The sequence below is a fragment of the Lytechinus variegatus genome, chromosome 14, assembly GCF_018143015.1.
Source record: "Lytechinus variegatus isolate NC3 chromosome 14, Lvar_3.0, whole genome shotgun sequence".
Taxonomy (NCBI): domain Eukaryota; kingdom Metazoa; phylum Echinodermata; class Echinoidea; order Temnopleuroida; family Toxopneustidae; genus Lytechinus; species Lytechinus variegatus.
In genome coordinates, this window is record NC_054753.1 from 6759569 (window position 1) to 6775670 (window position 16102).

The 16102-nt window shown below is 35.7% G+C and overlaps 1 protein-coding gene across 1 annotated transcript; it reads left to right on the top strand.

The window, feature by feature from the left end:
- Positions 1-1238: 1238 nt before the first annotated feature.
- LOC121427821 lies at positions 1239-7479 on the top strand. The gene is made up of 5 exons (XM_041624386.1): positions 1239-1305; positions 4356-4469; positions 5063-5234; positions 6650-6769; positions 7364-7479. Exons 2-5 carry the CDS (start codon positions 4422-4424, stop codon positions 7462-7464), a joined length of 441 nt encoding a protein of 146 aa, XP_041480320.1. The 5' UTR covers positions 1239-1305; positions 4356-4421; the 3' UTR covers positions 7465-7479.
- The last annotated feature ends 8623 nt before the right edge of the window (positions 7480-16102 follow it).

The following is a 16102-nucleotide window of genomic DNA, read 5'->3' on the forward strand; positions in this document are numbered from 1 at the left end:
TCTTTCCAACATAGATTTTGCTTTCACGCTTGGCAAGGGAATGACAATACTATTTATTATTTCAAGTTTCCCCACTGTTTCCAGACCATTTCTCTTCCCCGTTTTCCCGGCCAGCATGGTTATATTGGGCTCAAGTTTTCTAACCAGCAAGTATAAGGTATACATTTAGGTATGGGATTAGAATAGATATGAAATTACCCCCAAGTATGAAAAGTCATCATTTCCTATATCAAAATTGGTTCAACAAAATTTCCACTCTTTTGGTCAAGCGGGTAATTATAAATCTATCATATCTGCCACCAGTGTGTTCAGTTCCCACCCCCTCCAAAATTAAATTCTGGCTATGCAGATGGTGTTGTGGTGGTGGTAGTGATGACAAGCTTATGATTTTGGCCCGGGGGGGGGGGGCCACTTCCATTCACGAGTGGATACCATGCGCGACCATGGGGTCTCGAAAAGCACCCTAAACACGTAATTTTCATATTCTTAAAATGCACCCCTTAACAAGTATTGGTGTGTGAAACCCATCCCTTAACAAGTATTGGAAACAAAACTCTTGGCAAATATTCCCTGAAATGAACCCCTAAACAAGTACAGGAATGTTTTATTGTTTATACGGGTCCTTTGGTCGTCGGCTTTATCCTATTTAGTTTAGTACGACCCAACCGTCTACACCTCGCGCAAATCGGACTCTAAACACGAAGTGTTGAGGCAAAAAGGACATCCTTTATAAAACATTTTAATTTTGTTTTATCACCCCCGCAAATTCGACCCTAAACACGTAATTTTCCTGGCGAAATAGATACCCCTTTTTCATTATTTTTGTGTTTTTGACACCCTTATCACGTTACGTACGTAACGTGCCCTATCGTGAAAAAGACATCCTTTTTACGTGTTTTTTTGGTCGCGCATGGTATCCACTCGTCAATGTAAGTGGCCCCCCCCCCCCGGGGATTTTGGTAATGGCTTTGGTATGTTGAAGAAAATAAGTGATGGAGTCTATTAGAAAAAAATATTGATTGCCATTATAGACCATAATGATCATATGATTAATTAAAGGGCTCATTTCAAAAGATCGTCATAATAATTCAGTTTAGACGCCAACAACTCATGATTTCAGCAATAATCTAATATCAAAATGAACGCCAAGGGCACTCATGATTTTGAATAAAATTTTCGCTAAGGCCTTTTTTACCTGATCCCCCGATACATGAATGATACCATACCAATGAGGCCGATTGTGAAATTTTGACTGCTTGCTTCCATACTGAAAATGCTAAATCCTAAGCTGCCTTCCAGTGAAGCGTAAGTCGCTTTATTAAAGTCCTTTATGCATTGGAACCGAGGAAGCATTATCAATTTGTGTAATTGAATTAATCATTTGATAGCATGTGTATGTTTCTCGAATGCGAAATTGTACTGCATTCTCATAGAATGAAATATGGAGTTGTGTGAAAAAATGTTTTTTCTTTTTTACTTCAGTCCCACACGTGCAAATCGATGTCATGTGTTCTTCCATTTTTAGTTGGACAACTTGTCTTGACTTAACTTAAGCTTGAAGTTAAAGTTTAACGTTTGTTAAGTCATTTAAGCATTGAGGGCCAAGCAAAGGGCGGGGGTAATGTAACTTAAGTTTAGTCATGAATTTCTTTTGTAAAGTTTCAGTTAATAATATGACCCATACTTAATTTGTCAAACATGAATTCATTGTTTTATTTTTTATATTCCACGAATTGAAATTAAAAATCAAAATGATTTATGTTTTCTTATGAGTAAAGTTTAAGTAAAGTGTGGCAAAAATCTTGTTGAAAGTTTAAAGAAATATTTTACTGTAGTCTGTAGACTGATTTTCTTGTAAAAAACCTTGGCCAGTCATTTTCAGATTAACCAAAAGTCCAAATCAATGTGCACAGCACTCATTCAATGAACAAGGTTATAATATAACCTTGTTCTCAGTTATATCTCCATGTGTGACAAAATAAAGGTGGCAATGTTTGGCTTATTTTCTCTTTTTCTTTGGGGCAAATGCTTGATTTTTTTATACTGACAGTTTCCATTAGACCTGTTAATTCATACCACTCGGCTCTTAATTTGATTCTTTATATCATTTTTTCTTAATTAAAAATAGAGATCAAAAAATGAAAATTTTCTTGCCATATTACTTTCCACCAATAGAGGGCGTACATAAAAATATGCCCAAAATTCAAGTTTTTGAGCGCTCTGGTGAATACAAAAATTATTCCCACATTACTAATGATAAATAAATTAAAACTATATTGAAATTAGTAATTTTGGTCACAAAAGTGATATTTTAATGATTTTTTAAAGTGGGTGCTCTATACAGCATTGGCATACCATAGTCCTACCTGTAGATTCTCCACAGGCCAGATGGTAGCAGTGAACAAGTGGTGCATAGCTCAGTGGCAAATTGTCCATAGTCTGTGTACAACGGATAGACCATCTCCGCTCAGGGAATCGGAGACCGCTGATTGGTCAATTGGGCAGATCAGGTCATGACTGTGTTCGCCAAAATAATTCCTTCAGACTGCGTGCGTAAGTATCAATAGCGATATCCGGTCACATTGTCTACGTGAGAAATGATCTTGGTTCATTATCGGATCGCTCCAGTATCGATCAAAAATAAATGAGACTCGGCAATTTCATGCAAATTCACACGACGCTCCGAAACCCAGAAATCAATTGACTTTGTACACGTTGCAATAGACTTTACAAACTCCAACAAACACGATGCCATATCGACGCTAATTCGTGAGATTTTGACGGAAAAGCAATCTGAAGTAATCAAAATTTGCTTACCTGTGCGGTATTGGTGAGAAAATAGATCCTCGGAGAATACCTTTCATAATTCATGTAAAATATGAAATTTTAGGTCAACTTTGTTGCACACTTGTTTTGTTGGAATACATGTACTATGTTGGGCAATGGAAGTCTTGCACTGCGCATGCTTACTATATTTTCATTCATAAATTGGCTCTTGGCAGTGGCTGGATGACGTCATGTAATAAGCAAAATGTACACGACGGCTAGCGTTGAACGCTCCGCTATCCGTTCTATACAATTTGCCACTGTAAAGTGGTGTCCCATGTCTATGCACCAATTCACTTCACACATGATTCAGAGATTTTGATGAGAAAAGGGCTGCATTTTAAGGCTGTCAAATGAAATGCCTTAAATCAGGGTCTAAATTAATTGCCGGCCAGGCTGTTGATGCCCCTGTGTGATGCCTTAAAAAAAGATGATCAATTCACGGCCAAAAAGGCCATGCCCTTTTGTGCAGGCCGGCTAGCTATCGTATTTTCCAGTAAATAAACCACATATTTTTCCTTGCTTCATAATCATGAAATGTCGGGTGCGTTTTGAACAAAGAAACATTAAAGAGTCGTCAGCAAGCTGACCAAGTTTCTTCATGATTGAAAGTTCAGAAACATGATTAATGGTTGGTTACGAAAAACTGAGTCGGGGAGTATATTTTTTAATGGTTGTGATGTATTATTTACCTAATTACTAATGATCTACAGTGTAATAATGTTTCCCTAAAACAACCTGGTTGTTTTGTGCTGAAAACCTTTTTTTTTACTTGCATAAAGTTGCTCTACAATATGCATTTAATCGTAATCGATCATATAATTGGTTATTTAAAAAAGGCAATAAATAATGTCCTTTATTCTTCATTTATTTTCCTCCTTTTTCTCTCAATTTTTTTTTTACTTTTCCCTGTTTATACTATAATTTTGATATTTACTACTACCATGCCATGGTCATTTTTTCGTTATTCTACAAAGAAATAATCTATATTCTTTAAAATAAAGTAAAAAATGAAGTAACCATTTTCAAATATACCAAAATTAGTAATATATATCTTCTGATCTTTCAATGATAATCTATTGAAACTTGCTAACTCAACAACTTTTGTTTGTTTTTGTTTTTTCTTTTTAGCCTCCAGATTTTGGGGGTGCTATTTATTCACGGCCGCAGTTTAATTTTCTGAAAAATACAGCTTAATACAAAGGATACGATTAAAAAAATGGCCTTTAATGCCCTTTTTTTAAAAAGATTTTGTCCTTGGTGCCCTAAAAAGTATGAGGTATTCTAAGGCCAAACAGGCCTTGCCCTAAAAATGATGAAATTTAAGGCCTGTCAAACATTTTATCCTCTTGCATCAAATTTTAAGATAATTCCTCTTGCCAGGCCTTCACATTATGGACATCTGAAAGAGTAAAACTTAAAATTGAAAAAAAAGGAAAGGACTGTTTGTACGGAAAGTTTTTCTTACACAGGTAACTGAATGGATTAAAATGAAGTTTGAAATATTGTTTTTGAATTATTTGTTACAGGTTGAGAATCCCATGTTATCTGTGGGCCTAATACACAAAAAGAACTGCCTCCAACTTTGATGGGAGATGTTTCTAAACATCATGGATGCTCTGTGGATGATGAGATTGAATTTGGTATGTAACCCCCTTTTGATATTAAAACTAAGTACCATTGATAGCGCTATCATATTTAGGCTCCATATAATAACACAAAGGTTTGCAATCAATCGCTTAATCTAAATAGCCAATAAAGATTGTGGTTGCTTGCACCTTTTGTTTAAACTGTGAAGAGGAACGATTCAGAAAGATGCTTTTAAGTTTGCAAATTCATCTCAAATTTTTGTGTGGTAGTGGCCCTGACTTCTCTTTTATTGTATTAACATGAAGATTGATCACCGCTTGTGATCTGTCGCAACCAGGTTTTTACAGTGGAGATAAAATCTGAATGGCCTCTAAGGACTTGTGATCCTAAGTAGGCGAAGCATAGATTGCATGTGATCCTCACAATGCACAGTGCATTTTTTTCTGATAAAGGAAATATATTTGATAAAGTTAACATGAATAAGTGCTGAAAGCCTGTTTTCAAGTATAAATAAGATTTATTTGAGACATCGGTTGTTTCATTGCTTTTTATTTACGTTTTATATCATATTCAAATCCTGAAAGACTTGATAGAATGTATTCCCAGATGAATAGCAAATATATCAAATTTGTATATTTTCCTGTAGGTACTTGGCACTTGGTGGCTTAGTCAGTTATTCTTAGCAATCAATGGAGCTACCATTCCTGGCACACCTAGCCCTGCACCTCAACCTGAGGAAGGATCTAAATCAACTCCAACACACACCAGTAATGAACCAACGTATGCACCTATACTCCCTCCAACTCCTCAAAGCTCAGGTATGTCATGTGCTTTTCATATCTGTAGGATTATACATTTTTCTACTATGTATTCATTGATTGTTTCTATTAAAAGAATGTCTGGGTTTAAAGGGGTACTCTGGGCTAAAAATTGTTGTATAGAGTAAAATTCTTCAAGCAAAATGCTAAAAGTTTCATCAAAATCTGATAAAAGATAATAAAGTTGTTGAGTTTTAAAGTTCAGCAATATTTTGTGAAAACAGTATGTCTTTATGAATATTCTTATTCTGATGATGTCACATACCCACTTTCCTTTTCCTTATGTCATTACATGAAATTATACTTGATTATTTCATATTTTCATACATGTGTTTATGATATGTCTCTATCATAAAGTGGCATGATATTGCATCAATGAATATCTTATTCCCTAAATCAGATGCCAATCCATTTTTTTAGTTCTGCATCTCCATGAACACACTCTTTCTTGTGTATTGTACAACGCCTAGCCTACTTAGCTTGTTGTACGCGATCAACTGGGAGGCTGAATGTCAAACATTCGTACCGTTGCACACAAGACGTACCATCCAAAATGTACCATTGCACGGCTTTAGGAGGTGACGTCACAATGCAATTTCATTGAATAAGGTGACAATGCGCGTACAGCCCGCTGGCTAGATGCGCAATGCTGTCCAAGATCATGTGCGCTTGTGGGATTTTGCTTGTCGCTTTCAATATTTTTGCTTCCTTTTCATAGATTACTGGAGGGAAAAAACTCTTTTGTTGTTTTTTCATATTTTCGCTAGATTCCGAGGCGTTGTACAACACAAACAGCGAATATTCTTATTCGCGCAATGGTGAGAGATTCGCATTCGGTGAAAGAAACGCTCTATTCAACTCGGCTAACGCCTCATTTAATAGAGCATTTTTCTTTCACCTCATGCGAAATCTTGCACCATCGCACTCATGCCTATTCGCTATTTGTAAACTAGTTGTAATGCTGTAGTCACACCAATAAAATTCTCCAGACCGATCAATGCTATCACATTATTCCAAATGGCATATCATTGGTTGATTTGGAGAAGTTTTTGTTGGTGTGTTTGAAGCATGCATTCCAACATGCTATTTTCGACTTTTAACAGAGATTATAATTTCCTGTGATATCTGATATTTGTCCTACACAAGAATAGAAACAATGTCAAATGTCTTATATGATATCTGAAATTTTATGTACTCAGAACAAGGAACAATGTCAAATGTCTTGTATGACATGTGATATTTTTCATATACAGGACAAGGAACAATGTCATATGTCTTATGTAATATATGATCTTGTACACAGGACGACTAGGAGTAATGTCCAATATCTTTTTGATATGATATCTGATATTTTTGTACACAGGATAAATAGAAACAATGTCCAAAATCCTATATATGATATTTTTTGTACACAGGACGACTAGGAACAAATGATTACCTGGCTGGTTTTATCATCTGCCTGACAATGAATATTGCCATTATAGCTGTTGCTTTCTTCTTTTTATGTTACCTTGGAAAACTATCATCACGGTCAGGTAAGAAAATGTAACAGAAAACCCTACAAACAGCGTGTCTACCTTCATCACTTGAAACAACTTGTATAATTAAGGAAACACCTTGTCATAAAGTTGGGAGCAGCCTTACAAATGATTTGACTATGGAAATGTCAAAATATGATCCAAACTTTCATCCTGGTTTTTAAAGACACAGTGATTTTTTAATAGTCATGAGTGATTCCATTTAGATTGTATGCAAAATTGTTTTAACATTGTAGAGAATGTCAATCAACATGCTTATATTTCAAATTTAATTTTTTTTCCAATCTAATAGTGACAGGCAGTAGTTTCTCTTGATAGATTAATATTCTTTGCTCATAATTTGCAGAGATTTCTGGCACACTTGTCGGAATACAAGGAACATGAGCAAATAAAGAATTTATGGATTAAAAAAATTCATGTTTTACCTTAATTACGCCGTAAGGTGTAGGCACCATCCATGGCTCGTGTTTGCCTTGTCCGAGGCTAACGCAATCACGACCTTTCAACTTCAAACTTGAAATTACCTATTGTATTTTCTGGCTTGTTCTGTCAGAGGCTGATGCATCGCTTCTTTTCATTTCTATAAAACAGGTGACGAAGTAGACTCCGCTGAACCCCGACAGACGTTATCATGGAAAGAAGCTCTGCATCCTGTTGCCGGTGAGTGCTTAAAACTTATAGTTAACAGATGAAGACAAATAAATAGGCATCCAATAAAAAAATTGATCAAATTCTGGAAGCAGAGATACAAGCAGCGTGCTACATAAGCACTCGCCCGATTGCCCGGGGAAAGTAAAAGTTAGAGTCGGGCAAGTGTTTTTTAAGTAAAGACCAAAACTACTTGCCCGAATTGGGCAAGCAAAATTCGAACAGTATGACCAAAATTAGGGTCAATATGTTATGATATTGACCCTAATTTTGGTCACTTTGGAATAAGAAATGCAATAACAAGGTTGATCAGTTCATGTCAAAAAAGAGAAAATGGTTCATACATGACGAAAACCTCTCGTTTAAACTTTGAGTCATTGCCTTTGAAAGAGGGGAGAGTTCCAACTCGAAGAAGCTTATCAAAGAAAGTAAACACAAGTAGCTCCTTGTGGGCAACAGTTAACCGCATCAATGAAACCCATTTAATAGGTTGGATAGTCTTGTACTCAGACATTTGTTGGCGCAATTTAGTCGTTCATCTCTTTCCCCCTCTCTCTTTGCTCCTGCCTGTATCACTTTGTCATGGTCATCTCTCCCTCTCTCTTCCTCTCTCCTCTCTCCCTCTTTCTTCTATACTCTTACGCTTGATATCATCATTCATTGATTCTTTTTTTCTTCTTTATCTTCTCCCTCTGCTTCTTCTTCTTCCCTTCTGCCTCATCCTCCTTCCTCATTCTCCTAGCTGTTTCACTACCTACTCCACTTTCCATCTGTGCAATTAATAATGAGTGCATACTCTTTAATATCTATTGCGATCTAATTTTTCATACTTTAAGAAATATTAGTTATTAGGAGTATTATCATTGCCACGCTTAACCTCATAATTCCATCATTTAATTAATAGTTTTGAAGTGATTCACACCCCTCTCATTTACATTAGAAACCAAAAATACACTTATAGAACAGTAGTCTGGTCTATGAATTAGACTAGTCAATGATAACGAGTTTGCTGTCTTTCAGATTGAAACACTGACTTCCGAGTTCCCAAAGACTGTCTACATGGGAAACTCGGAAGTCAATGTTTCAATTTAAACGAGGCAAAATGCGTCCGTTCGATACGAACACATGAAGAGCGTTGACAGCACCCTCAGCTGAGAGACACTGAATATAACATATCTTGGCTTATACTCGGTCCTTTTCAGAAATTCAAAGTTATATCTGGGGTAGCTATCAATTTAAGAAGTCTTATTTATAAAATGAAGATGAAATAACTAACAAGAAAACGAATCATGATGTCCAGAAATTCAAGCTAGTCAGATTAATCTGCACTTGCGGTAAAACTAAAAACCACAGCCAAGGTCAGTGATGGGCGATGACTATTGTGTAAACAACATATTTTGGCTACTCCCTTCGCAATGCAAGTTGATCATGTCTGTGTTCAGAGGATTCTTGAGTAATATTTCATCTATTTCCAATCAAATTTTCCTGCTTTAAAGCTTATTCTGGGATACAAATTCTTGTTAACAACTTTTCCAGTATAATATTAAAAAGAGACAACTTTTGTGACAGGAGAGTATCATTCAACCATGCAGCTCAGTAGGAATTCAGTAGTTGTATATTCTGTGGTTATCAAGCCCTTTATGCCCTTATCACACCCGAGGGCATTCTGTGGTCTGGGGGACAGATAAGGTTTCTTGGGGTGCTGCAGAGAAGTCAATGTTTCAATTCCGAGTTTGCCAGGGCTAACTCGGAGAGATTTAAACAGGAGATTTTCGTAATGGATGGTTCATACATTGTAAAAGCCTAAAGATTTCTTTTGAAGAGTGAAATAGATTTTTGGGCAATTATATTCCAACTACTTAAAAATTTACTTGACCGACCAGGCAAGTGCTTCTAAAAAGTTATGTAGCACCCAGGATACAAGTCTTCAGGCACTTGCCTGATTTCAATCCATGACAGTTTCTAATTTCAGGTTTTTCAAATTTTACTTTGTACAGCTTATATAAGAAGAAGAAGCTTATATTGGGCTTTAACATGGTCTAGCCTCTTTTCAGACCCAGTCAGTATAACTGACTGACATCCCTAATAGTAGGCATTCTTAGTTTCACAGTATCATATGTTCATTCATGAAACGGCTCAGATCTGCCCAACCCTGAATATCAACAGTTAATTACCAGATAAAACTTCTATGTGTGTATTTGTTTTCTTTTACATGCAACTTCAAGTCTATTTTGTCTAATTAATATTAATCAATGATCTTGTCAAAGTAAAATTAGGAATCCTTCCATCTGATAGCAGATCAAGAGCTTGCTTTGACTACTTCACTCATTCAGGACAATGAATTAATTGAAACTATTATTCTTCAAAATGGCAACAGTAATACTTTAACCCTAACCCTTTTACTACTGCATTTATCTTTTTTCAATCTATTTATTAAAAAAATATTGAGATTAATGGATATCGAGTAACAGATTTGTGAATTCGTGCTTGGAATGTCTATTTTGATATTTCTATTGCATTGCCCATATAGATTTTTAAAAATGATTTTCAATCATTTTTTTAACCATTGAATGAACGATACTTATGTGTTTCAATTGCATCAGATGTAATTTTACTAATATTTTGCTTTGCCTCAAATTGTTAACTTGTCTACATTATTCTTCTTTGTCCCCATTTTCGTCATTTTCCACTCATCGTCATTTTCTTCATCTTTTCCTGCAGATAAAGTCTTTAAAAAGCGATAGTGATCGTCATCATCATCATACACAAGAGAGTAATGAATGTGCCTCCTCCAACATCAAAGGCTGGTATTCTAACAAAGCCCAGATTTAACTCCATGGCCCTCTTTAAAGGTTAACGATTAATCACTAAATGAAATGGCCTATCAAGATCAGCATTTCATTTGGATTTTACTCAGTAGACTGATGATGAACCAATCAGAATTGTCCTTTGAAATTAGCAATGAATCGCTAACCTTTTGTGTTACGGGACCCAGGCCCCTGTAAGGTTAGTGATTTATCACTAAATGAAATGGCCAATCAAGATCAGCGTTGCATGCGCATTTTACTCAGTAGACGGACTAGGAACCAATCAGAATTGTCCTTTGAAGTTAGTGATTAATCGCTAACCTTTGTGTTCTGGGGCCCAGACTAGTCGCTGTGCAAACCCTTCACTCGAGTAAAGGGTCTGAATTGCAGCCTACTCATGCCTTTTGTACTGAAGGCTCTCTCGCTCAACAGCAAGTTTTGTATGAGCTAGTCTTTGCGTGGAGACACACTTGTTGATCAAAGTTTCAATCAGGGTCTCTGCCTGCAGACTAGGCCCAGACCTAACAATCAATTTAGACCACACTTCCATGGAATGCTAGGATTCCTCTCACTGATGTGATATTCATTATAAAGATAATATACCAAATGATTTAATTGAAAGTTATTGTATATCATCATCTTCACATTTCATAACAAAATTGATTTTTGATCAACTCTTTAAAGATTATTTGTTATTGATGTAATACTATAGATAGCAAGTGGCACTCAAAAAGTATGGTTTCAGAACCTTGGTTTAATTGAACACCACTTCTATAAGAATATTTGCAAAATAGTTAGAAGACTATTATATGATAGTGGTAGTGTTGTCAAAGCTTTGCTACATTTTCCACAACAGACACCAAGAGGCATGTTGCCCCTACATATGCTATAAACATGTATTATGTGCTTTTAGTGTTTAAAAATCATTCATAGTTGCACAGACAAACTCATGACATCACAATGGTTACATTAGGCATATGACTCTTAAAATCCTGGCTTCCTGGTTCCGAACAACCATGGATGGCCCTGGGAAGTGAGGGTGCTGAAGCACCCCCAGCGTGTATTATTCTCCATAGGCAGCATCCCCTGGAATGCTGGCAGATGTGGAAATATTTTAAAATTTAACCAAAATGACATTTTTGATGATATTTGATGTTTTTTGTGCATTGAAAACTTTTTTTGGGGAGGGGGGTTTGCTTGTCAAATTTCTCTGGACCAAAATGACCTTTGTTTTGAAGTGAAACCCTTTTTTTTTGCATTTCAAAATTAAATCAGCACCCCCAGTTTAAAAAACCGTCCCCAGAGCCCTGCGAACATCCCAGTGGCTCTGGGAAATGAGTACAAACGTAGCCTGCCCATTTATTGGGGAAGTCAATTCTGATGTAAAGATGATGTTCATTCAGAAAACAAACTTCAAATCAATGAAGAGTGAAGAAAAATTAGTCAAATAAGGTTTTGGATTACTTAAAACCATATTGTGGGTTATGGGCAAGTTGGTTACTTTGTCATCAATGGTATTAATAATGATAAATATTTATGTAGCTTCTTGCTCGGTTAAGCTCCATGTACAGCTAAGGGTTAACTTAAGCTCGTGGATAGTCAACATTCGAACTCACCAGCACACTCCAAAGATGTCCAATCACACAGTCATGTAGGTTAAGTCATCCATAACAGTAAACAGTAATCTTGACGAAATAACGACGTGTTCACCCGTGTATAACAATGGTAGATGATTGAAACGTAAATAGGTGATTGACAAATGTGAGCGAACAAGGAAGTGGTAGTTCGCGATTGTTTGACCTCCAGGGGCCCGTAACACAAAGCTTGGCAATGATCATAGAACAATTTTCCATGATTGATTGCATTGACTACAATGTACAATCAATCGTGAAAATCAAGTACAATTAATTGCTATTTTTTGTGTTATGGAATCCTGGTATCACAATGTCAGTAACGTTTGATCGAATATAACAGTACAACTTGTTGCAATGAAACTTTTTTTTTCTTCTGAGGTGGAAGATGCAAAGGGCTTATCACCCTTCTGAGATGCTTAGGCTAATTTGCATAGCAGTCTAAGCCTTGACCAATGGGTGTATTTTTACTATGTACCCCTGGACTGACCAGGCTGTGGCTGACCAACCAGAATTAACATTATCCTAAACAACCATCTTACTAGGCCAGAGAACATACCTAGTGACCAATTCGCAATGACTTTAACTTATTAGGGAAACAGAACATGGATTAAAGAAAGTTAGTTTCTTACAAAGTCTGTTTCAGCCCATTTGTGGTTTATGCCGCTACAATTTAATAACAATAAAAATGATGATAGTTTGGTTTATATAGCTCTTTTTGCCAGAGGTTACAAACCACAACTGTTATTCACCCAGCTTTATCAGTAGAAACCTGTAAATAAAAATTGTGATTGGCTGTTGAGCAGTGTTATGGTAGTTGATTCTAGCGTAACTCAATTGTTTTGGAAATGGGAATGAACTGTTTCAGCCCCCCCCCCCCTGCTTATTATATTATTATATATAACATATAATTATATATTACTCTATTATTATTATGCCCATGGTACCTAATACTGATATCAAACATTTACTACGGGAGAAGGGAAAACCCAGATATGGTTGCTTGACCCCATCCCCCCTCCAAAAAAAAAGATAAATAAAAAAGATAATATTTGATGATAAAAAAATTAAATAAAAATAAAATAACATAAATATATGAATAAATAATAATTCTAAAAAAGTAATAATAATAATAATAATATAGGTATATTTACCCAGGGAAGCCGCTTCAGTTCCGAAAACTGTTCTCCCAGCGGGCCCTGCTATTATTATTACCCCGGCTTTAATAGTGTTAATAATATTGTTAATAATATTGATGATAATAATGATGATAATAATGAATGAATAAAAAAATTGTTTTAATAATATGTCCAGTTTGCCATTGATTGCAAAGTTACCATCAGGGGTGTGTTTATTTACTAAATGAGGCCCAGATGCCAAATTTAACAAGTGTGTGATCATTGTAGAATTTAAATCATATTTAGTCCAAGTAGATTAAGTACATGATAGCGTGGTTATTCCATATTATTACGGAAGTGAATTGGTGACAATGAGTGTATTTGTAGTGGAATTTGATATTCATGAATGCAGTCAGTTTTCATGCCTCCACCATCAGTGGCATTATGGTTTGTCCTTACATCCCCATTGTAAATATTTTCAAGGGTGTAAAGTATTTCATATCTTGCATTGGTGGCGGAATCAATTTTGACTGCATATTGAGTGATCATCTTGTGTTCAGTACTTGCTGTCAAGATGGTAAATTATTAACTCAGATCACAAGTGAATGGTAATTTGAGTGGATTTGTGAACATTAGATTTAAAGACATTGCTTTCATTACTGTGTCTGTTTTATATTTGAAGTTGGATTCAGTACTTGCAGAAAGAATTGTTTTGTTTATTAAGTTGAGGTACAAACAAATGGTACTTTTTTAGTGAACCATTTTCAGTACTGTGTTTGTTCCATCTCAAAATTGTACTAGAGACCTGTTTTGTTGAATTAAGTGTAGTTATCATTTTTTATATTCACTGCAATAGTTATGTGAATATTCGCTCTTGACCAATCAAACTGTACCTTTTCAGTAGCTTATAACAGAATAGCCATTGAAACAAGTTTGATCATGGTACAGTTACTGTAAAGATCATGATGATTACATGGTTACATATATAGATTTTTAAATGTACTGAAGCAGAATGTTGGCATCTCATGTGCTCTGCTTGTAGCTGCTTACTAATTAATGTATATGTCATTTTCATTTGTATGATAAGGACCATATTGACCTACAGGTTTTTAGGTAGGTATACACAGAGCTGCCAAGCAGTACGAATTTTCAGTATTTAGTACTGAAAAATAAGAAGAATACTGATGGTTTCATGCAAATTACTGATTTCTAAAGTTTCCGTTTTATGTGTTGTCGTATGGTATTTCATTGAAAATACTGATGTCATCATCGAAATACTGATTTTCAGCTTTAAAAATACTGAAATGTTCTTTTTCAGGTTGGCAGCTCTGTATACAGTGTATACCTATCTCATACCTATATACAGTGTATGCAGTAAACTGCCAAAGTTGTACTTAAGTCAAATCACTCAGATCAAAGCAATCTCTTCATTATCAAATTATGCTAAATGTGTGTTATTCAACTCTCATAGTTTATGTTATATATTTTATGTTTATACAACTCCCAAGAATGATCTGTAATCTGATTGGCCCAAATCCGATCACATGATATTCAGCGAATTGCACTATGGCATCCAAATTCACTATCCTGCACTCTGACATCTTACCAAATGCACTATCCTGCACTCTGATGTCAGGGTGTGCAGGATAGTTCGAGGTCTGGATTTATCTAGAATTATCTAGAATTTAGATCAAATATATCATTCGGGGCAACTCAGAAAAAGGGGGAGGGGGGAGGCTGTATAAAACAAACAATACACTCATTGTTGTGCCTAGAGGACCTAAATAATGAACTCTGTGCTCGATTCGCCAAATGGAGATGCCGCACTCGGTGCGGTATATCCATTGGCTCTTCTCGCACATCGTTCATTATTTGGCCCTGCATGCACGCGCTTACTTGTATTATTTGTATATTATATGACTATAACTTCCCAGAATGGAAACATTACTATGGTCATGTGACAGATTTTTTCAGTAGGTAGAGTATAATCTGTACTCCTAAGGTGTTTCTTTAAGTGGCTTATGATTAGCAAGGGGGGGGGTATGAGTTAACCTGGGTCGGATGTTGGAAATGTATCATTTTTTACTATTGCCTAAAGTGTCACTGTTTTTGAGCTTGTAAATAGAAAGACGGGCTGAAAAAAGGTGAAATATAGTTCCTTAACCCCCCCCCACATATTTCACTGGGGACGTGAGAGGGAGATATGTGTTCACTGTTCACACTCAGCAACCATCAAACCCCTCCGCCCCCACCACTCTCCTCTTGAATGATCAGAATTGATTACCCATATTCCTGTGTTTCTTTCTGATAGTCTTTTTAAATAGAATAATTATTCTTTGTTTGTGTGCAATAGGGAGGGGCCACTCTACTTCATTGTTTTTCACATGTCCACAAGTTTAAAAACCATCTAAATGCATATTTTTCATATATCAAAATTAATACCTTGTTTGTTTATGGCCTGCATTTTTGCCTTATTTGGTCAGCAAAAAATCATTTTGTGCATTTTTTTCACTGCATAAAAACAGTTGAGTGGCCCCCCTTTGTAGGATTCTCTTTACTCTTATATTGATATATGCTTATGTAGACATACATAGATATGGTGCTCCTTTTTTATTAATGTTGCTTTTAGATTGATGTACTTAATACTGAACAAATGTAATCTGTTATATCCATTTATATGATAATGGAAGAAAAATAACAAAACTGAGAATTATTGAAGTTTTATCTTTTAACTTTGTTAATCAGAGACATTTTTACAGGCTAAGCAGACTTCTGAATCACCACTCTATTTTGTTGATGATCAACCTTGCATAAAGTCTATTATACCCCTATGCAATTGCTATGATAGGCAATCCATGAAAATGGTTTTGTTTGAAAATGCAGGCTTTGTATTTGAAGAAACAGAACTTTGTTATTCCTTGATTATTCTCTTTTATTGAGGTATCATACTAAGGAATAGACATCGAACTTTGAGTGGTGTGATTTTGTCTTTTGAATTCATATACCGTCCATCAAATGACTTTTTGGTCTTCTTCAAATTAACTTTGCTCACTCAGGTGTGAATTATGTATCATACAAGTAGCCCCAGATGGAAGAGGAGACTTTTATGCTTAACAATTATATGCC

What these genes read in the sequence shown, in the direction of transcription:
- LOC121427821 (XM_041624386.1), top strand. Translation starts at nt 4,422, where the DNA reads ATGTTTCTAAACATCATGGATGCTCTGTGGATGATGAGATTGAATTTG. An exon ending in TCCAACTCCTCAAAGCTCAG is followed by an intron (nt 5,235 to 6,649) that starts GTATGTCATGTG and finishes TTTTGTACACAG; the next exon opens with GACGACTAGGAACAAATGAT. An exon ending in AAAACTATCATCACGGTCAG is followed by an intron (nt 6,770 to 7,363) that starts GTAAGAAAATGT and finishes TCTATAAAACAG; the next exon opens with GTGACGAAGTAGACTCCGCT.